Source organism: Blennius ocellaris (genome assembly GCF_963422515.1).
Source record: "Blennius ocellaris genome assembly, chromosome: 14".
NCBI classification, from domain to species: Eukaryota; Metazoa; Chordata; class Actinopteri; order Blenniiformes; family Blenniidae; genus Blennius; species Blennius ocellaris.
In genome coordinates this window covers 15445157-15467008 of record NC_137663.1, presented here as the reverse complement: position 1 = coordinate 15467008, position 21852 = coordinate 15445157, and the positions used below count along the sequence as shown (strand labels likewise).

At 41.5% G+C, this 21852-nt stretch overlaps 4 protein-coding genes across 8 annotated transcripts in view; 1 reads left to right on the top strand and 3 right to left on the bottom strand.

Moving 5' to 3' along the window:
* LOC308139434 (ryanodine receptor 1-like) overlaps positions 1 to 5559 on the bottom strand; it is a gene marked incomplete at its 3' end in the record, with an annotated part of 44567 nt that extends 39008 nt beyond the window's left edge. For all 5 annotated transcript variants that reach the window (XM_080508884.1, XM_080508886.1, XM_080508883.1 and 2 more), the window contains exons 1-10: positions 5362 to 5559; positions 1444 to 1563; positions 1259 to 1357; positions 1123 to 1143; positions 953 to 1027; positions 786 to 864; positions 602 to 714; positions 418 to 517; positions 240 to 336; positions 26 to 100 (exon numbers count right to left, since the gene is read on the bottom strand). In XM_080508884.1, the coding sequence (XP_080365010.1) occupies positions 26 to 100; positions 240 to 336; positions 418 to 517; positions 602 to 714; positions 786 to 864; positions 953 to 1027; positions 1123 to 1143; positions 1259 to 1357; positions 1444 to 1563; positions 5362 to 5409 (827 nt within the window). In that variant the 5' untranslated portion in view covers positions 5410 to 5559. The remainder of the gene's footprint in view (positions 1 to 25; positions 101 to 239; positions 337 to 417; positions 518 to 601; positions 715 to 785; positions 865 to 952; positions 1028 to 1122; positions 1144 to 1258; positions 1358 to 1443; positions 1564 to 5361) is intronic.
* Positions 5560 to 6581: 1022 nt separating this feature from the next.
* On the top strand, positions 6582 to 13929 carry nfrkb (nuclear factor related to kappaB binding protein; the record flags this gene model as incomplete). The annotated part of the gene is made up of 25 exons (XM_080509459.1): positions 6582 to 7018; positions 7105 to 7306; positions 7385 to 7512; positions 7605 to 7776; positions 7958 to 8062; positions 8139 to 8212; positions 8297 to 8378; positions 8464 to 8659; positions 8766 to 8877; positions 8970 to 9096; positions 9178 to 9255; positions 9337 to 9413; positions 9497 to 9543; positions 9686 to 9746; positions 9846 to 10020; positions 10130 to 10236; positions 10351 to 10474; positions 10664 to 10743; positions 10849 to 11042; positions 11141 to 11411; positions 11507 to 11686; positions 12306 to 13037; positions 13362 to 13468; positions 13573 to 13708; positions 13789 to 13929. The coding sequence occupies exons 1-25, from the start codon at positions 6893 to 6895 to the stop codon at positions 13927 to 13929; spliced, it is 3834 nt and encodes a 1277-aa protein (XP_080365585.1). The 5' UTR covers positions 6582 to 6892.
* A 407-nt stretch (positions 13930 to 14336) lies between these two features.
* Positions 14337 to 17816, bottom strand: tmem45b (transmembrane protein 45B). The gene is made up of 6 exons (XM_080509460.1): positions 17711 to 17816; positions 16687 to 16891; positions 16399 to 16605; positions 16006 to 16190; positions 15428 to 15570; positions 14337 to 14471 (listed from the first exon to the last, which is right to left on the bottom strand). Exons 2-6 carry the CDS (start codon positions 16874 to 16876, stop codon positions 14360 to 14362), a joined length of 837 nt encoding a protein of 278 aa, XP_080365586.1. The 5' UTR covers positions 16877 to 16891; positions 17711 to 17816; the 3' UTR covers positions 14337 to 14359.
* Positions 17817 to 18385: 569 nt separating this feature from the next.
* Positions 18386 to 18961, bottom strand: gng8 (guanine nucleotide binding protein (G protein), gamma 8; the record flags this gene model as incomplete). The annotated part of the gene is made up of 2 exons (XM_080508946.1): positions 18386 to 18514; positions 18878 to 18961. The coding sequence occupies 2 exons, from the start codon at positions 18959 to 18961 to the stop codon at positions 18386 to 18388; spliced, it is 213 nt and encodes a 70-aa protein (XP_080365072.1).
* Between the last annotated feature and the right edge of the window lie 2891 nt (positions 18962 to 21852).

Genomic DNA, 21852 nt, shown 5'->3' with positions numbered 1-21852 from the left:
GTGAAAAAGCAACGGAGATACTTACCCAATTCTTAGTGGCTCAAGTCTCCATAAGGATCGTGCGTGACTGCATACAGCTCCTCCCTCATAATGAGCAACTCTGGAAAAAACAACAACAATGAGCCATGTGGCCTACTTACACATTGTATGGTCAAAGTTGGTCAAACATTTTGGCTCATCGTCTCACTGATTTCAAATTAAAAGAACATGACTAAAGTCCACTGAACCGTGTGGATTACCTGCGCTGGTCGTCGCCCTGTTCAGCACCTGGGATTGCTAAACACTCGTCCATGTGACCGTGGAACAGCCTGAGCACGTACCCTCCCGTCAAAAAACCTAGATAAGATGCATACTGTTAATACACACAGAAAGTAATTATGAACAAAGAGACTATTTAGTGACAATAAAATTACAGACCTTCAGCCAGCTCACAGCCCGACATCACAGGGGTCATCGTCCACAGTGTTTGCATGAAGGACGCGTCCACCATCAAGTCACCACTGGCGTAGGACAGGTGCTGAAAGAAGTGCAGCGAGCAATGTAAGAGAGAACCGCAAAGCGAATACTCACTGGAAAGACAAGTGAAAACAGTCATCATTACCAGGTATCGCTCTGAAGAAACACTGACGAGAATGAGGTCGTCTCCCACTCTGACCTTCTCACCTTCAGACCTCTGCTTAGAGGCTGGATGGATGGTCCACCAGCAGGCCTCCCCTGTGACCAACACATTATGAGGACACAGCTATACCTTGGTGTATGTGGCACAAATTGAAATTCAGACGCACCTGTGGAGTCTTCCTGCAAGCCCACATCAAACGCCAGCTTGTCTGTGAGTGAGCGCGAAGTCGTCAAACAGCTCAGGTACTGCAGGGTGGAGGCCAGCAAGATGTGTGAGAAGTGCTGCTTGACAAGACACTATTGTAAAGACCACGTTGACTGTGAATGTGCCCACCATGCTGGAGTGAGTATGCTTCAGTAGGATGGCATGTCCATAGAGCAGCGTTCGGTGACCTCCACCTTGTGACGACTAGAAGATAAAGCAAAAGATTTAACATAATAATCCACGAGAGTTGAGGAAGACATTCTATGGGACAGTATAGCTGGAGTAACAAGCACACATACCCATTTATCCAGGTCAACCGCCTACAGTAGAGAGTTGTGAAAGTGGAGAGAACATCAAATCATAAAGATGACACATTTGTACCTTTTGAATGAATAATACTTAATGTGTACATTACAGCTGTACTCCTATCCTTACTTCATCCACAGACGTGTTGGACAACATCTCCTGCAGCGCTCGCACAGAGAGAGACTGCTCCAGAATGAAGCAGCAGATAGCGAGATCTGGTGGGACATTCTGGAAAAACAAAGCAGCCACTGGACATGGTGAGAAAGCGGCAATACTGACTTGGCAAAGCATTGAACACTATTCTCTCTCACTACCTGAGCATTTGAGGTGGTCTCAAGGAAACACAGCCGGTTCCCGAAGCCTTCACATGACAGACATAGCTTGATCTGCTCCTTGAGAATAGACGCGGTGCACTGAAGCACAACTTGATCATCCTGCAATGATGAGATGGTCAGATGGTGTTTCTGCAAGGAGCATGACGTCTAACAAAAAAAAAATCTAAAATCCTGAACATCCTGAATGAAACCTGACATTTTGATTGCAATGTCAAGTAATGGTTGGGACCGTGTGAAGATGTGCGTTTATCAGAATCCAATGATTTGTAATTTTTTTATAAATTCATATATTGTTTTGTTTATTTTTTCTATCATGATCTCTGTCATGATATTAAATTCAATTCATCTCTTGTATGCGATGGGCAGCGAATGTAGCCTTTAGCCACATACCAGGCCTGTATCACATGCTGATAGACTCACAAAATCTCTTCCAATTTTATAGACAAGCCAAATAAACTTGCAATCCATGACTGTGGGTCCAATCTGCATTGACTCTGCTATATTTGTGAGGAGTGCATTACGACCAAAACTATTTTAGAGGTGTCAACATACCAAGAAGTGACAAAGGAACACACCAAATGTAGATGTGTCGACTATCTCACCACAAACATAAAGAGGGATTTGGGAAACTAGTTTTAATGGGGAAAACAACCTAAACAGAATCTTGTTGCAAATATATTTTTTTCTTTCATTTAAAACTTTTCCTTCTTCACACAACTCCCTAACCTTCGTCTCCATGTGTCCTGTTACTCTGTCTGTCACTGGTCCAGATCTAATCCCCCCCCCCCCCCCCCCCACCCCCACCCCCCACCCCATTTCTGGCTCCAAGGCCCCTCCTCAGCTCTCTATTTCAGGCCGCTGCACCTGCTGGTCACACATCCCTTTCTGGAAAGCTGCAGATATTTGGGATTTGACAGTCAGGAAAAAAATAATTGCCCCACATTGCATTGATGTGCAATTCGTAAAGTTTCTAAGTAGAGGCATGTTTGAAACGTTTAATGTTTTTTTTACTGTGTAACTGAATAATTTAATTAATTCATAACTTCAATAAAGTACATGTTAGAAAGTAGCAACAACCAGATTTAATGGCAGTGCTAATGAGCTTCACCATGAATTCATGTAAATAATATAATGCCTGATAAATCATATGTAAGTGTATAGCCCAGTTGAGATGTTATGGTGTGTTATCTTTTCAGTGAACACACAAATCAAACAATGAATTATGAGGCTAAGATTTTCTTTTACCTTTAATTTAATTTTGTTACTCATAACAAATTGAAGCAAAAAGAATTTAAAAAATAATTTTGGGGGTTAAACACAAGTCAAAATACAGTGAAATGTCTAATAAAAATAATTTGACATTTCGTTATAACCAAATAAACAATCTTTTAGAGTATCACTGGTAATGTTGCTGCATTATGGACCCTCGTCTTTCTAAGCAGTGTGACTCCCAGAGCACCAGCAAGCAGCAACATCACTGGTGCAAATCTGGGCCAAAGTTTTTCTGTGTGGTGTTTGCATGTTCACCCCATGCATGGATGTGTGTGTGTGTGTGTGTGTGTGTGTCATTGCCTCTCTCTCTCTGCCTAACAGCCTTGGGCACAGCTAGGTAAACTGCTGGCTACAGCAAAGTAAGTAGTAACCAGCTGACATCAGGCTGAACGCAACCATGATTCTCCATCACTTTTCAATGCTATGTCATATAAAGGTCATTGTGCAGGGAGCACTCAACTCTCTGATGGGCCGGTTTTGACCTGCGGGCCACAGGTTTGACACCTCTGCACTTAAGAGTCTCAAAAGAGGGTTTCTTCTGTTGCGTAACCTGTATTTTTTTTCCCCCCATTATGACCTACATCAACAGTTCATTCATTTAGGTGTATTATTATACTTAGAGGTAGGGAAAGAAGGAAGCGTAACTTCTTTATATACCGTGCTTTCATTGATATCTCATTTTTTTAAAGAATGCGTATGATTATATCTTTTGGCTTTGATGTTTATGTTGTTGGATCTATGCTGCCATTGTTTATTCAAAACATCTTAGGCCGCAGTGCTTCTGTGCAATATGAAAAGTAACAATACACCCCTACAGCTCTATCCACTCCACGTGTATTCCCAATCCACATTGGGAATACAGACAGCACAGGAAGTTCACTGCGCTCCATCCACGGCTAGATGGAGTGAAGTGTCAGATCTATTTACTTATGTGTTGCAGCCATAATTTTAACAGCCGAAGCATAGTCCTGGTGACAACTCAATAGGGAAAGTGGATGGCCTCTAATTCTGGTCCCATTCAGTGCTCTGGGGTTTTCCCATGTGAGAATTTTTTTTTTTTTAAAGGGAAAACATCTTTGACAAATGCTTTGAAAATAGCATCTGATAAAAAACATTGCAGCCACAACATTAACCGTAAAGCTCCCACATGGACTGAAGTAAGCAGGTGCTGAAATAGGCCGAGCTTTGAACTTGCTAATGCTCACACAGTAAATATAGAACTCAGCTGAGTTCGGAGCGAACAGCGGCAGACTGTCAGTAACCTAATGACACATTGTCAACATATTTTACTTAGTGCTGAGTTTCAGGCGGAGAGACAATGTCACCTAAATACTTCAGGCTTCTCTTCAGAAATGTTGTTCAGAAGTATGAGGTTTGAAGACTAATGTGAAAGAAAACATTGAGTTTTTATATTTTCTTGAAGTTCATATACATACAGAGTGTCTGTTTCTTAAAGAAAAATATTAAAAAGCAGATACTCTATGACCAATACTAATAAAGTGGGAATGAAGCCCTGTCCATATATTATTTGAACCTGGTTTGCACTACCACCACGGCTTCAGTTACCAGGGCTCAGAAATTCAAGTAGCACTATGTTGGAGATGAGCAAAATATCAACACTGACCATCCAAATAAAGAGCGTTACATTACAGCAGTCATCTTGCAAGGCCACAATGCCCTTCGGCAGGCCATGGCAGAGAGATCTAAAGACGAAACCTGAAACCTAGATGTGTTTATTGCCGCGAAAATAAAATGATTCAGACGATCGTATAGCATTGGGTCTGAAGTAAAATACCACAGTGTGTTGAAAACTGCCCTTCTTTGGCAAAAAGCTACTAGGATCATCACACCAAGGAGCTGGGCTCTAAAAATATTCACTGTAAAAACAAATACACAAACAAATATGATGATATAATGATGACAGGAGGGGGAAGGGGTCTCCTAAGGTTTCTGCTTAAACTTAAAACTACGTCATCCATGATCATCCGTCATCAAAATACAGTGAAATTAAAAGTCTCGATGGATATGAGTGAGTCAAAGACGCCACAGCGGATATATGTTCACATGATTTACAAATACTTGATTAAGTGGCCTCATCTTTAACCAAATCCGAAGAATCTCCTTTATGTTAAGTTAGTGTGACAAATGTTCTGCTCCAACCATATGTGGCATGCTTTCAGTGAAATGAAACCTGAAAGTAAACAAACAGTAAAATACAAATTTGAGTTTTATTCCTCCAAGTAAACAATGTCCATCACGGTAAACGTGCTCCCTGTGTCAAACTTTCATATAGCTAAGTAACCACCTCCGATTGTTTTAAAGAATCTGGTACATGTCAGTGTGAAAAGTGCCACCTGGCACTGGGGGGTTTCTTGTCTGTGACAACAGTAGTATAACAAGTACCCATTGGGATATAAATAGGTAACAATGCAGACAAAACCAGCCACCTGTCCATGTCAATCGGCACTCAGTTAAACAAAGTCACGAAACTCTTTCAATATTTGTCTTTTGCCATTTATGAAGAGATCATTTCACATTCGAGACACGTTATCATCCACGTCCTCATGTTGGCTGAGCAAACTTTCAACAAGTACAATTTGAGAAGAGGTAAACAGCATCACTTACTGTCCGCAGGAACTGGATCTCTTCCTCTCCGTCTGCACCCTCTGCCATCCTCCCAAGGCATTAAAATTCAAAACCTCGACAGAAATGGGAAAGTCTTTGCTTTGACGGCTGGGTGACGTCTGATGTCTGTATGCCCACCACACAGGGTGGGACGGTGCTGGGTGAAGACTTCTGAAGGGCAGTGTGTGCCCCCCCTTGCCTCTGCCAGGCTGAGTTATGAGGCCAAGGGATTGACTGTTCATTACAGCTGCTCAATACAGCATCATGAAGAGGTGGAGCAACATGACAGAAATGAGGCAGCATGTCAACTCTTCACATGGTGTCTGGGACACTGATTTGTGAAGCAAGACCATAGTGCTGTCACTTGGCCAGGTTTTCAGCTCGCATTGTGTAGAGATATATATCATATCCTATAAAGGTAGTCACATTTAAATGACTAAACAAGTTAAAAGTAAAAAATATTCCACACTTTGCATTGATACGTATTCAAATATAATTTGTACTTTGTACTAATAATAATGATGTTCACAGGAAGATTTAGCTAAATTACTCTGCCTGCGTTTGTTTTAAAATTCAACACATGCATTTTATGACTGAAATTCAGTGAAAAAACAACTTTATACAGACAAGACTAACTTCTTAGTCTTTACCTTCTTCACCAAAATACTGCATAGAAACGTAATATTAGTGTCATATTAATCTGCCCGCTTGTTAGTCTTGTCTGTACAAAATAAGTTGTGTTTGTTGTGTTTTTTCAGTCATAAAATGCATCGAACTATACAACAAAAGCAGGCAGAGTAATTTAGCTAAATCTAACTTTGAACATTATTATTTCCACAAATAAACTTACCGTTTACTTTAATCCTCGGTTTGAATTAATGGATTTTGTTGACATTTTTAAAAAGGACATAGCTTTATAACCACGAGGTAAAATAGAAAAAACAGTCTCAATATGTCAGTTAATATATCTCTATTTAACAATGAAAAAATGTGCCGAAAAGGCAAACAATTTCAATAAAAAATCGTAATCATACCAACTTCATCTGAAGTGCAACAAATTTCAACGTGGTTAAACTAAGGATGTTTTTCATGAAATGCTAATTAAATGAGATTATGTCACGAATGTCCGCTGGAGGCAGCACGACTTCCGGTTCTCACCATATTATCGCAAGAAGAAGAATATTGTGCGTCACTAAAATAATCCCCTCTTACCTTAAAAACAAAAAGCAGTGAGGTAAGACTAGTTAACAGTCATCGGGTTTAACCAGCCATGCATTGTTTGCACGGCTGCTTGTTAATTGTTCACCAAAATACTGCATAGAAACGTAATATTAGTGTGACATTAATCTGCCCGCTACGGTAGCCACACAGCTAGCAGCATCGTTAGCTTAGCTGTTTAATGGTTTGACTTTGGTTCTTAAACTTCAAAACAAACATACTGCATTGAGTTTGCTAGTTTTACGAACTTTTAGGACTTTATAGTCACGTTCTTCTTCGCTGGGTAATTAAAGTCCTCGCACGGGGGACCAACATGGATGCACTGGCACACATGCTGACAGACCCTCTTGAGCCAAAAGAAGAAAACAGCGGACAAATCACAGAGGAATGTATGCTGGGTAATTGTAGAGTAAGTCTGCCAGAAGACCTGCTTGAAGACGTGAGTAATTTGACCGCCTGCACACATCAGTTTGAAGTGTGGCACTCTGCAGATCATACATGTAAGTTTGCTTGTGTTTGTAACAGCCTGAAGTCTTCTTCTCTGTGATGAGTGAAAGTACCTGGAGTGATGTGCTGTCAGATTCCCAAAAGCAGCATCTTCGTCAGTTCCTGCCTAAGTTTCCTGAAAACAACACTGGGGAGCAGGACAGCGCCATCAATGACCTATTCAACAACAGGAATTTTAACTTTGGAAACCCCCTTCATCTTGCTCAGAAACTCTTCAGAGGTGCTCACTGTTACTCACAATTACATAAGTGTATCCCACCCGAATATATATCTGATATATTTTGTTAAATGAATCCAGATGGCTACTTCCATCCTGAGGTGGTGAATTACAGACAACTGTGTGCAAAATCCCAGAGGAAACGACAGTTACACTCCCTTCAGCAATACTACCACCGACTGTTGAAGCAAATCCTCGTCTCCAGAAAGGTTTTTCCTTTTGTTTCTTCCCTCCTTAAATTTGATCTACAACCCACACTGCCTTTTGCAATCAGTCTGAATGTGGGTTGTCCTTGTTATAGGAGATTCTGGACTTTGCGGTGCACAATGGTTTGGACTTTCCACCAAAAAGACGGCTGCCGAACAAGACTCAAGCCGAAATGCGGGAGCCAAAAGTGAGAAGGAGACTGAGTCGCATATTAAAAGAGGTCAAAACTGAGTGTGGAGACAGCAATGCCTCATCTGATGATGACGGTTAGTACTTTCCTTAATTTCTATCATAGCTGATCATGATGATTTGTAGTCTTATTCATATGGATATAATATTTTCATTCTATGTTGGACTGTTGTAACTATTTGATAAATTTGAAACAATAACCGTAAAATATAGGAATGTATGAAGGCAATTTAGCTTTTATGTACTTTATGCATGTAGACATATCATTATGGACTCCAGCGCCTCAGTCCCCCTCCTCTCCAACACCCACGGTCTCACTCAGGGTTCTTCCCAGCCTCTTCACCCAAGACATGAAAACCACTGGTTAGTGATTTCGGAAAAGTTATGTTCCTCTGATGATGGAGGGCAGAAAATGTAAGTTTGTCTTATTCCTTGACAGAGAAAATAGAACTGGGGGAGCAGGACTTAAGAGTCATGTTGCAAAACCATCGGGAGAAACGGAAGCGACAACCGGTAAGTTATCATGTAGGCATGAGGAAAATAAAACACATGAGCGAAACAATTTCTTTGATAATTACTCTTAATTGCTTCCTTCAGGACCATCCAGACCTGATCACCTCTGATATCCACCTGGCAGACATACTTTCTAGAGCAAATATTAGTCGTAAGGGGACTATGCGTAAGTGAAATGAATGGTCACTTAATTTGTCATTTATGTAGATTTCTGCTTTCAACTCCATCACTTCTTTCTTTTAATCTTCCAGCCCTCTTTGAACTTTCCCTGCCTAAGAAAAAGATAAAGGAAGAGAGACGAAAAAAGAAACTGAAGACGATAAAAGTGGAGTCGGAGGATCCTTGTGAGGCTCTTGCACCTTCCGATGCTTCGTCGGCTCCACCAGTGAACATCATCAACTCCCTGCCAGACACACCGTCGACTCCACTTGCTAACATTAAGGAGGAGTACGTTTTGAGCCGTTCTTTCCTCAGTTGTGTTCACAGTCGGATCTTTATTTGTTAAAGAACCCTCTGTTGTGCGACAATGTGCTATAAATACATTTTATTCCAGAGTCGTGGAGGAGTGTCAGAGCAGCCCGGTTACAGTCGAGGAAATCGCCATCAGTTTCTTCAGCTTGTTGGAAACTATCTTACGGACCGAATGTTTTGCCAGTACTACCATGGTAAGCCCTTGTTTACTCGTCTCACAAACATTCTAAAGATTAGTCTTGCTTCTGACTGCACATTATGAGATGTACATATTTAATTCCTTCAGTTGGAGGACAAAGTTCAGATGTGGCAGTCCTCTCCAGCAAGTCCTCTCAATGCCTGGTTCTCTTCAGCCTCATGTTGGTCTGAATTGGTACTTCAAGCACTGCAGTTTCTCGCAGGAGAGACGAAAGGTAACCAGCAGTCACTGCGTGAAGTGAAATCTTTTCTACTCTGTGGGGTTAATGTAAATGTCCATTATTTCTGTTGATTAGATGGCAGGATGGCTCTACCCAGTGGCTTTTCTCCATTTGTGGAATTTGTTGATGAATCGCAGCAGTGGAGGTGGATTGGTAAGAGAGTCCATCTCTGGGGGGGAAAACACTCGCAGATAACTAGATGTTCAGGATTAATGTGTCAATGATTTCTCTCAGGTCCCACACACGACACGGAGAAAGATCTCAGTGCACTTTGTCAGCTGTGGCTGGACTCCAAAGACTTTGTCGTGAAGGTAATACGGCAGTTTTATAATTGGTACAGTTTTAAAGGTTGTCTTTATGTTTCTAATGCATCTTTATTTTTTTTCATACTCAGACAGAAAATGAAGATTTGATAGAGATGGCTTCTCCCACACCAAGGCTGTAAGTATCAGTGTAGTATGAGGAACTGTTAATTTAGTATTTCATTTCATGAGTTGTTTTTTAGCTAAAGTATGAATAAAATAAAGCCACTTTGAAAGAAAAAAAGGTTCTCTTGCAGAAGTAACCATTCCTTTTGATGCAGATCAACTGATTATGTGGTGCGTCCCAGCACTGGAGATGAGAGACAAGTGTTTCAAGTACAGGTCTGTTAAAAACACTGCTTTTTTTTTTTTTTTTAAACATCTTTTTGCCCGACACAGAATTTTCGAAGCTTACATTTTTTTTTTCTGTTTCTTTATTAGGAGCAGCAGCGATACAACCAACCGCACAAGGCCTTCACTTTTAGGATGCACGGCTTTGAATCTGTGGTTGGACCTGTCAAAGGCGTGTTTGACAAGGAAATGTCCCTCAACAAAGCCAGGGAGCACACGCTGCTCCGCTCAGACCGGCCACCATATGTCACCATCCTCTCTCTGGGTTAGAACTCCTGTTTTGATCCACTATTAGTGGTTGCAAGCAGGAAATAAACCTTACAATTGCCACCTCTCTCCTCGTACCTTCTTTTTTTGTGTGTGTGTGTGTGTAGTGCGGGATGCGGCAGCCAGGTTACCGAATGGAGAAGGAACGAGGGCAGAGATCTGCGAGTTGCTGAAAGACTCACAGTTTCTTGCCCCAGACGTCACAAGTGCACAAGTATGAGTAGCTCCTAATTTAACTAATCTCTCAGCATTTCATTAGGCGTTTCAACGTATTTAGCCTGAGGTGGCATTTCCAGTGAACAAGGTGCGGTATTGTCTCTCTCTCTAGGTTAATACGGTTGTCAGTGGCGCTCTGGATAGACTTCACTATGAGAAAGACCCCTGTGTGAAGTACGACATCGGCCGTAAACTGTGGATTTACCTTCACCGCCTTCGCAGTCAGGAGGAATTTGGTAAGCAGCAACTATGTACTTGAGTACAAACCACGTTGTTTTTTTGAAGCTACAACATGCCTTTAATTGTACATTTTTTTTTCCTTTTAATTTTGAGACAAGACACCCAATAAAGAGTGATTTTTATTTTGTTTTTGTTTTTTCCACCACTGTTGAGAGAAATAGTTGTTTTCTCTTTGTTCAATCCAGAGCGGATCCACCAGGCTCAAGCTGCAGCTGCAAAAGCAAGAAAAGCTCTCCAGCAGAAACCAAAACCGGCGTCTAAGCCTGTGAGTGCATTGCCTTTTACTACATAGTAAAATCATCCATTTACCACTGAGATTTTGAAGGGGAAAAAAAATGTCAATGCAAATCTATTAATTTTTATGTTTTAGAAGACCGGAAGTAAAGATGGAGGCAAAACTCCCGGATGTTTGGAGTCAGGACAGGATATCGGCTCTAATCCCATGTCACCAACCCCTTCAACACCCACCCCGAACACACCTGGAACCCCTAAGTCACCTTTGCCCTGTACAGCCACCACACCCACAAAGCCCGTTATCCCGGATGCCATCAAAACTAGCCCAGGGTCAGTGTCGCATATCTTTTATTGGCCTTTGATTTGTGATGTTTAATATGTAGTCCAATTTGAAAACGGCTCTTCTCCTGTCCTCTGCACGTTCCCAGCGTTCTTCTTGTGTCCCCTCCCACCTTGCCCCAGCTGGGAACCCTCTTGCCCACCAGTCAGGCTTGCCCGGCCGTTTCACAGACGGTCACATCCCAACACGCGGCTCGGATAGTCAGTCACCTGGCGACAGGCTCCCTGCCTCATGTTCGAGTTGTTTCAGCACAGCCTGGTCTGGCGTCTTCTGCAGGGGGTCAACAGGCCACGCTGGTGCATCAGACCCCACACCAGATCAGGATGCCAGTGTCGGTGGCCACCAAGGGCATTTCACAGGTAACGGTGACAACAAACGACCCAACGTCCAGGTTTTTTGTTTTTTTTTAGACGCAGCAACGTCACAGTTCGTTTCTGTTTGTGGATTTGAACAGGCCGTGGTTTCTGTGCCTCTGAGAAGTCAGTCAGCGAGTAGTCCTGTGCAGGTTCCCACCACTTTGTCCATGTCAGCTGTCAATATGGCCAAACCTCAGACTGGATCCCCCGGGAGCCCGGCCAACAATCCTGCTTCCCCGGCGGTGCTGCAAGGAGTCGCCAGCTCAAACATCAAACAGGTGAAGCAGTCGGAGGGCAACTTTGGGATATTTGCCCGCCTTAAAATACAAGAATGTGTCTATAATGATTTTAATGTATATTGTGTGCGGATGCTGTGTCCTGAAATGAAGACATAAAAGATCTATTTGATAAATAAAGAGAGCAAGGGGCACAAACAGTTTATAAGACAGATTGCTGGAGAAAGTTAAACTGAATCTGTTCCAACAACCTCTCTGTTTATATATGACTCAGTATTTAAACTGTCGAAATGAGGTTTCATAGATTCTTTAGCAAGATGTTATCAAAATGTGTTCGCTCAGCTGAATATTATATTATTTATGCATTTAGTTTTTGTGCTTTAACTGTATATGAGGTGTTAAGCTCAAAGCCAAGCTTTCATAAATTTAATCCAAATGAAATTGATCAATTCCAAGTCCAAATGTGAATGAGCTTCAATATTTAAGGAGAAATGTTAATATTTAAGTCATTGCTATTGAATAATATCTGCACCGAACAAATTTAATACAAGTAATACAACAGATGTCCTTAATGTTTGAAATGTGAATTGTAGTACCTATTTTCAACACTGGGTGTCATCATGATTCTTCAGTTGGTTTCTCGCTTGTGCGTTCTTCACAGGTTTCTATCACTGGACAGTTGGGAATGAAGACCGCAGGAGGAGCAGGAATTCCAATAACGGCAACAAACCTGCGTATCCAGGGTAAAGATGTCCTCCGCCTCCCCCCGTCCTCCATCACCACAGACGCCAAAGGTCAGACCGTGCTGCGGATCACCCCGGACATGATGGCCACTCTCGCCAAATCACCGGTGGCGACAGTGAAGCTCACCTCTGACTTTTTGGGCACTGCCACCACGGGCAGCAAGAGCATTTCCGCCACCCTCCACGTGACGCCGCCCCACCCCTCAGCTTCCTCCGCCTCCGGCGCCGCAGCCTGCACGGGGGACGCGCAGACCACAAAAGCGGGCCCCGTCACCTCCACTCTTCTGAAGGCTGCCGGAGACACGGCAATACGTCTGATGCCCACGCTGGCCGTAACCGTGGCAGACCAAAAAACGAGGACCTTCACCACCGTGTCCTCCCCCGACAAAAGCGCCGCCACCATCCGGATAATGCCGGGTCTCGGTGTCATTCCACAGAAACCGGGTCAGACCATCACAATGACCACCACCACGGGCGGTAAACCCCTCACAGCTTCTACGTGTGCCACTGTAGTGACCATGGCTGCCAGTGTCGTAGCTGGCGCCAAAGGCATCACCGTGGCTCCCGGAGCATCAGGCTCTCCTCTCACTCTGGGAACGGCCACGGCGACAGTGCGACAGGTTCCTGCCACCGTCGTCACTACACCAACCGTAAGAAACACATTCACTTGCTGCTCTGGATTTTCATTTGCATCGCGGCCTATTTTTGTAGTGTTGACTTTAATGTGTTGGCTCAGGCAAGTTTCTGCATTTACATAAAAAAATCTGTTTAAAATCTGTAGTTATCATTGAAAAAACGGATCCCTGATTGTATGATTATAGCCTGGTAGGTGAGGTGGCAACTATCCCATGCAGTTAATTTATTCAGTGTTATCGTTTGTATTCTTTCATACTACGCTATTTATTAATGCTGAACAATATCTTCTGGAAGTCGGGTGACTTGGGATTGAGCCTCTGCTTTTGTTAACATCGTAGGGAAAGTTACCTGCACGGATCACTGTGCCTCTGTCTGTTCTCAACCAACCCCTGAAAAGCAAGAGTGTTGTGACCACGCCAATCGTTAAAGGAAGTCTCAACACAAAGTAAGTCCGTTGAACGTATAGAGAAGCTGATTTTGTGACGTCAAGCTCTCCTTTGCCCTCTGCAGACTGATGAATTTTTATCCGTTAACGTTCTCTCTGAGCAGCATCAGCAGCCTGGGCAGGAACATCATCCTGACCACGATGCCGGCTGGCACCAAGCTGATTGCAGGGAACAAACCGGTCAGCTTCGTCACAGCACAACAGTTCCAGCAGCTTCAGCAGCAAGGGCAGGCCACACAGGTAAATACACTGCCTATTTGTTGAGAAATTAACCCCGACAAGCTTTTTGGTCCACAAGCTGCGTTTCTCTCATCCTTCAGGTTCGGATTCAAACAGTCCAAGCGCAGCAGCTCCAGCAGCACATAGCAACAAGCTCCCAGAAATCCGTTTCAACAGTCGTCGTCACCACAGCGCCTTCACCGAAATGTCCACCTGATCCTCCCCCGGCTCCTCAGCAGTGACGACCTTGCGTTCAGACTTTAATCCTCCAGCTTTTGATGAGTTTTTAGGCTTCAAACCCAAACCCGAGGACCTTCAATAGATTGCAGTTAAATGGAAGATATCTACGCATCTTTTTTTTTTGTGGTTAAAGAGTTTTCATAGGTTTGCTAGCATGCTGTGACTGAAGCATGATTCATTGCTGTAAATGTTTTGACTTCTTAATATATGTCCTCTCCCATCAGTCTTGTATTTAATTTAGAAGCAATACACACTTAAAAAAAACAACTTTGTTAGCATATGTACATTTATTTTACAACAATCCAGTAAAGCACATCGTGGAAATTGGTATAATAGTTAATTTCTTTTGTGAATAAACACAAACACGTTATGGTCAACAGTTTTGCATGCACGCTTTCGCCTTTCACTTTCAGCCAGATTGTAACGACGCCTTCATTCTTCATCAGACTCTTCAAGCAAAGCTTTCTGTGAGGTTGAATTGGAGGATGTTTTTCTCATACCAATCTCAATGTCCCGTCCCTTTGCTGAGAATCGGGTCACAATGCTAAAGAAACAAAAGCAAGAAAAATATTATGGAAAAAGGTTTGCTGCACGAATGCTCTTCAATACTGCTACTACTTTTCGTGACTCAATACATTGTGTGGCGCTGTCATCTGTGACAAGACTAAATGGGTTTGAATAAGTAGGTGATAGTTGAGTAGAAAAGCAGCGACTTGATTGAATTTACTTTATTACTTAAAAACGAAACAACATCCTGCTTGTTTCCATTAATTCACTATAATGCAAGAGCACGCAACAAAGTACAAAAGTCTGCAAAAACTACTGATCCGGGAGTAAATATAAACACTAGAAACCTCAACTGAGCCTAAATACTCATTTTTAAAAGCTCTTAATCTTAAGTGCTAATGATCATGAATTAATATCCTCTGCGAGGAGACTGTAAACAAACACGTTGGCTGCACACCACCTTCTCTTATGTTATGAAAATAGAACCTTTGTGTTAGGTTAAAGGTTAATATGCTAAAAATGTACATTTTGATCGATAACTCGGATTCTTTCTCCATTTTTTTGTAATAAATGACGAGCAGCAGCTGTAACTCGCCCTCTAATGACTGTGCCTTACATTCTCATAGCAAACTCTGCATTGTCACAAGGCAATCGTGCTCATCACGTTGCTGCACTCTGACGGTGACACAACAAGGCATTGTTCATTCACCCTGGAAACCTCTTGGAGTGAAGGACTGACGCTGTTTTTAATAAGTACTCTTGTAAAAGTGTGTGTGTGTGTGTGTGGGGGGGGGGGGGGGGTTACTGCGCAATCCGTTCTGATAACCTATCATTTCTCCTGTCCAAGTGTTGCAGAATGTATTTCATGTCGCATGCAGAAGTAGAGAACATTCCTTTGTTTTGAGTATTTCCTTGTTGACACGAGCCTGCAGGAACCACAATTAAACGACTGATCGTCCAAACTGATGTAGATACAAATGATGTGATACTTACATCCAGATGAGACAAGAGGTGCTTGTGACCAAAAGCAGGGCTGTAGCTAAATGCCAGCAGAAGCACATTGTGACAAACATGACGTTGTCATGGAGTGTCAAATCCCACTGTGGGCCGCTTAAAGGGAACAGAACAAATCCAATCTGAAAAGACACAGAAGGAGCAACACGTTAGATGCGTTTCATACATTTCTTGACAATTACGGGAATGACTGAAAATTTCCAGCCCAAATACATCATGTTCATTGTGAGAAGTACACATAAAATCTACTTAAAGGAAAATACATATGTTGTTTTGGTTTGGTAGGAATTTGTGTGAAAGTGCAACTCAAAAGTATTGAATATAATTCAACAGCAACTTGTTTTGTCACTATCAAGCCTTTTGAAAATCTGTAATTGTAATTTTGGCATACTATTGAGATACTGTCGTATCAATCTAAATCATATTTTAACAAGATGGTTGAAATATTCCAATTCATGTGCAAATCTTAAATCTAATTGACAAATGTTAAAAGCAATGTTCTCCTTTGTGTTCCCATCATTTGTACATCAAATGCAAACTTTTTCTTTTGATCTTACCTGGTAAAACCAGGAGCCCTGCAGGATGAACATGCATGCCCTGAGCAGTTCCAGCATGATGTTGTCTCGTATGAACACCTCCAGCATGGTGCTGGCTGACCCCACGAACACAGCCACGAGCAGCAGGGAGTGGATGTGGGCATCGAGAGGCGGCCGGCTGTGCACGTGGTAGTAGAACAGAAAGCCTGCGTGATAAAGAAAGTCATAAAACGGCACACAGCCTATAGATGCATGTATTTGAGTTGAGTTTGGGAGGATGATAACCAACCTCAGAATTTTTGAAGCATTGTGTATGATTTTAATTCATCTCCATTACACTGGCAACACATTCAATTCTAAATACGTGTCTTATAACAAGCAATTTCATCATTTTACCTTCCAAAATCCCCTCACCTTCAACAAAAAGAGCCATGGAGAGAGCGAAGCGGTCCACACCAATGGGAAGCCCTTTGAATCTCGTGCTGCAAACCAGCGCTAATCCAGAAATCCCAAAGAACAGATACATTGTGCTGTGCTGCCAGTTCATCAGCTTGACCCATGAGTCACCGTTGGTGAGGCGAGCATGTGGCCCGTCCACTACAAACTGCTCCACCATGATGCCTACAGAAAAACGACGACAGAGGCGTGAGCCGAGGCGAGAACAGGTTTTAGGTGCTCTTGGGAGCCTGAAGGAGAACTGACCTACGAATGAAGCAAAGATTTGGAATCCTCCTTCGACATAATCCATTCTTTTAAAGAAAGGTGGCATCCTCCGTCTTCCTTTGGGCTGACTTGTCCTCCAGTAGTGTTGGAGAATGTATTTCACTGTTAGCCAGAAGCCGAAGAGCAGGAAAAAAGAGCCTGGAATGGCATGTCCTCCGAAGTTGGCCATCGTTAGGCCTGAAAACTATCGGGGGGGGGGGGGGGAAACAGTTTGAATGGAAACTTAAGGTTATTATTCCGAGAGTGAAAAGCCATTGGGATTGAAGTTCAGCCTCACATGGTGTTGATTAGAAATAATCTAATATTAGAGAAGGGTTATTTCAAAGGGAATGTCATTATCTAGTCACATAACCGAGTCATGATTATAGTCTAATCTGTGCTTGCCTTTATGTAAAACAGCTGCAACGAGGAAATAATAAATACCTGACAGTACGTTATGCATTTTATCTGATCACAGCAAAGGTCTATGTCCCTTAATCTAAAAGGCAGTCCCTCATTTGCTTAGCAAAGTACAATTCAAATCTAACAGTTTGGTTAAACAACATCTTGTATAGCTCACCAATGCTCTCAGGGAAATTATGTCACTCGCCTAATCCGGTAAAAGTAAGAAAACCCCCACATATTTATCATTTTTGTGGTGATCAGTAATAAAACTGTTCTAAATGTGTGGATTGTCTCTCCTATCTGTTGCAGAGAGCATGTGGACGAGGTCCGGGTGTGTTTGAGATGCACCTGTTTGGTCAGACAAGTTTTTCTTGAATGGCCCTGTTTCAGTTAGCGAGAGTAAACATTTGTTCGTTAACATTTCATGTGCTCTTGCACATCCACACATTGGGCCAAAATGTTTTCACAGAGTTAAAAAACACATTTGAATAGGACCTACGTGTAACATTTCAAGACTCGACTGTTGAACTATGTAAAGCAGACTGTCTGGGTAGAAAGAAAAAGCCAAAGGTGATTAAAGAACTAATCAAAAGGTTGTCACTGACAAAAAAGCACATACCTTATTTTTCTGTAGTAATCCCCCAAAAATAGTATTTGTGAATCTTGGCACCTGTTGAAGTGAGAGCCTTGTGATGTGTGTAAACTGAACACACACACACCTGCTGTCAGCACCTCTCACACACACATACACACACACCTGTTGCCTGCACTCCTAACCTGCACAGCATATCTCAAAGCCCCGCCCAGCATTTGCATTGGTTTCAGTGGACAAGACACTCCTCTTTGGAAACAAGTGGAAACCACTACCTCATTTAAAGGCCTGCTCGGCTTCATTTTCAGGTGTTCATATTATCTTCTCCAAAGCAGCTTTTTCTCCCTTTATTTTAATATCATAGAATTAGTTGATTAAAGGCAGCCCCAAAACTTCCAACAAAAAAAAACTAACTCTTAAGAGGAATGTCAATATTGTTTGGTTAATATTTAAGCTGTTTGCACAAAGGAAAGCCATAGTCCTCGCCCATAGAAATGACCTTTGTACCCATTTTTAATAAACCTTTATTACCGTCATTATCATTATCAAAAGGTGATTTTCAGGTCACGTTTACCATTAAAATGAGTTTTATTTGAAATGGAACATCATAAAGAAACACCACAGAATTGTGTTATCAAAGCTCTTTCACATTTCACATTAAAATAGCATAACATGTAAACATTTGTCATGTTCAGGTGGGAATTATAGTATTTCGCAGAATAATTTCTTCTCTCTGAAAGGATTCTCTGATGAAGGGATCGGTGTCACCAGGGGGTCCTCTTTGGCATTGGATTCACAGTAGGACATCAGATCCGCCGCTGCTTTAGATACCTGCACAAACACATTCATGTCAGCAAACAAAAATTTACATTATAGTTATTAAGGATTAAAAAAAACAACAACTCACAGCCAATGTTCTCCCAAATTCACTACTCTCCCCTCACAGGTTTCGCATCAATATGCATTTCTGCTTGACAGATGCAGGTTTTGATACATACACATCATAGATAAAGTATATTTGTTAAGAAAGAAAGCATTTACATTTGCAGCAGTGCAATGTCTGCAGTTTGAGCCATATAAGAAAAATTACCAAATGATAATGTATAATTCTCATAAGATATAACAACAACAAAATTTCCATTTCCAAACGAGTCCAGCTAAACTCTTTAGTGTCTCCACATTGTGCAGACTCACCATCATCCTCTCTATGTTGACCTCAAGCTTCAGCTGCTCCACTGTCTTTCGAGCATCTGCAATCTTGGCCATGTTGTTCGACATCCTGCCCCCTTTCCTCTACAGTCATTCACTCTGCTGCAATACAACAGACATGACATAACATAACACATCACTGATAAAGAAATTAAGTCGCAGTGAAATAAAAAAAAAAAAAAAAAAACACAAACATGCTGCTACAGTGCACACAGCACCACACACACACAGTGAGCGACTAATTATGTGCCAGTGGTTAGAGACTGTTTCAATTTGCTTGTTAATACTGCTCAGTGGGTCTCAGCTGTGAGTGGTGCGAGGAGGGTCTCCAAGGAGGAGGACGGGGAAGCGGAGGCAGAGCAGCCCTCCCTAAGGGGGGCATCCGCCAGCTGAGAGTGTAAATACACCTAACATTAACATGTTGCTCCTGCAGAAAATGTCTGACATTAACTGCGCCTTTAAACTTACTGTTAACAGTTTTGTTTTGTTTTTGCTTATATTTATTTTTACCTGGCTGCTATTATTTGGCTCACATGTAGAAAACTGAGCCGAAAGTGCACCGAACCGAAAAGGAAACAATAGAATATTTATATGTCTCTAAGAATCAATACAAAACATTAGAGTAATGTGATGTATTTCCACACATATTTACAGAAGCGACTAGATTTAGTAAGGATTTTCTACTCACCAATAATGGCAAATCTTGAGCACACTTGCCTTCAGTAGGGTCCAGCACACTAACCTACAGTACCAACGGAAATGAGACTAATGGCAAAGATGAGGAGGGAGGCTTCAGTAGGTCCCCTCCTTCAAATAATTAGCAGCCGTTCAGACTCCAGGATGGGCTCCGTGCAGCAGTTCAAGGCAACATGTGGCGTGACCTTCAGCTCCTGAGTCTCTATCACTCGCTCACCTGAGCTCACGATCTGACATACTCATTTAGAATGAAAACAGATTAAAATAATACAGGATACATGAAGATGTTATTGCAAGACACTTAATGAGAAACTCTCAAGAGAATCGCCAATGTTCCCCCATGATATTAATTAATTGTACATTTCAGTAATTAAAATCTGAGAGAAAAATACTTCAGTGTTTGTTTAAGAGTATTACTGGAAGAACAAAAATGTTTCATGTGAAAGAAATTGATAGATGAAACATAGACACTACAGATTTTGTGGATTTTTATCATTAAAGCGATGCATTGCAATAAAATGTATAAAATCTTTAATTGACCTCAATGGGGAATTGCACAGAAGTCCAAAAGCAGCTGGAAATTACATTGGATGCACACACAGGCAACATGCCCACGTGTTTTCAGTGCATGCAGCATAAACAGAGAACAATGGGTTAAAAAGAAATCCAAACATTATGGAAAATGTGTACATTCTACAGTCTGATTTAGTTAATTTTAGTAGCTGATGTTATTAAATCGTCTAATATATTAAGAAACTGTCTTATTGCTTTTAAAGACTTATGCGTGAAAATGTGTGTTGATAACAAAAACACAAAATTTGTGTACTTTAGTTTGAATTAGAATTTCAGTTTGGACTAAATCATGGGGAAAAATTTAGTTTTTGTCCAGGTGACAGCTTTTTTCTTCAGACTGACTAATTTTGCACATCCACCTCATGGCTATCAGTCATTCCAGTGGAGCAGACAGGTATTCCACAGAGCAGCAGGAGGCAAAGTGGCAGCGTTATGGAGTTAAATGTCAAGTGCCTCATTAACATTTGTTTTCCTGTGGTAACTGGTATCTCTTTATGGAGGACACAGGATAATATGTGTGGTAACAAACCAACCTCTGTCACCAATTTATACATTAATATTGCACAATTCTGTTATGTGATTCAAACAAAGAAGGTATAATTTCCTCAATACCTTGATATGTTTGACTTCATTTATAAACTGCAGTCCTTCATCTAGTCGGGGGACAATCATACTTCCCCCTTAGGACATCGTTATGTCAGAAAGTATGAAACCCTCGCATACTTGAATCACAGTGTGTTTTATCACGGATTTAAATATTTACAGACCTGCACCTATAATCATATTTCACTGAATTACACACAAATACTTTTAAATTTTAATGATAATCTCAAATAAAGCACCCGAAAGAGCCTTACATACTTTCAAAAATGTTCCCCTGAAAAAAAAAAGGAAATGACTATTTGAATTAAGATCTTTATGATTAAAAAAAGAGAGAACTAAATGTTCCCTTTTCTTTCTGCTTATATTTTCTTTACTTATCTATTTAATATCCAACGATTGTTGTCTTTCATTGGTATAATATGGATATGAAGAACAAAAAGCTGTACATGGCAAGACCACTTCTCCTGGACGACCTGCATGGTTTATATTCAGCCACCTCACACTGAGCACAAACCAGTTTTTCTCGTTTGTTTGTTGCTGCCTCATGTGACGGTGCAATGCGCCATATCGCAACACATTAAAACCACTTGATATGAGAAAACCACCATTTAAAGGAGTTGCTGAAACTTTAGCTAAATTTACTTTGGTTTCCTCTCAATTGTTCATTTTGCTTCACTGTTTCAGAAGAACAAGAGTTGAATTCATATTGGGCCCATCAATTCACTCACCTCATAGTATTATGTTTTCAAAATCAGTTTAAGGTATTTAGACATAAAGGCTTGAATTGCGTTTACTTAATCACTCAATAATTATAAACTTGACTTTTGGTAATAAACGCCTCAGGTTCAAGGTAATCGGCTCTTCAAATGGTTACTATGGTTACACCCAAACAGCCTCATCTGGGGACATAGTTATTAACTACTGTACATTACTGCACTGAGCTTTACTTCACTTGGACTTGTTTGTGGAGCTTTGTTCTGGCTTTGATTTCATGCCGTGTACTTTTACAGCATTACTGCAGCTTTTGTTTTTATATTGTGGGCCTTTGCATTCAGATGCTGGTTTTCTATACAAGTTGTGCAGTGCAA

Excerpts from the sequence above, each read along its gene's own strand:
- tmem45b (XM_080509460.1), bottom strand. The coding sequence starts at position 16,876 with ATGGCCAACTTCGGAGGACATGCCATTCCAGGCTCTTTTTTCCTGCTC. Across the intron at positions 16,606-16,686 it reads AATCTTTGCTTCATTCGTAG|GCATCATGGTGGAGCAGTTT; the intron begins GTCAGTTCTCCT and ends GTTTTTCTGTAG. Across the intron at positions 15,571-16,005 it reads AGGGCTCCTGGTTTTACCAG|ATTGGATTTGTTCTGTTCCC; the intron begins GTAAGATCAAAA and ends GTGTCTTTTCAG.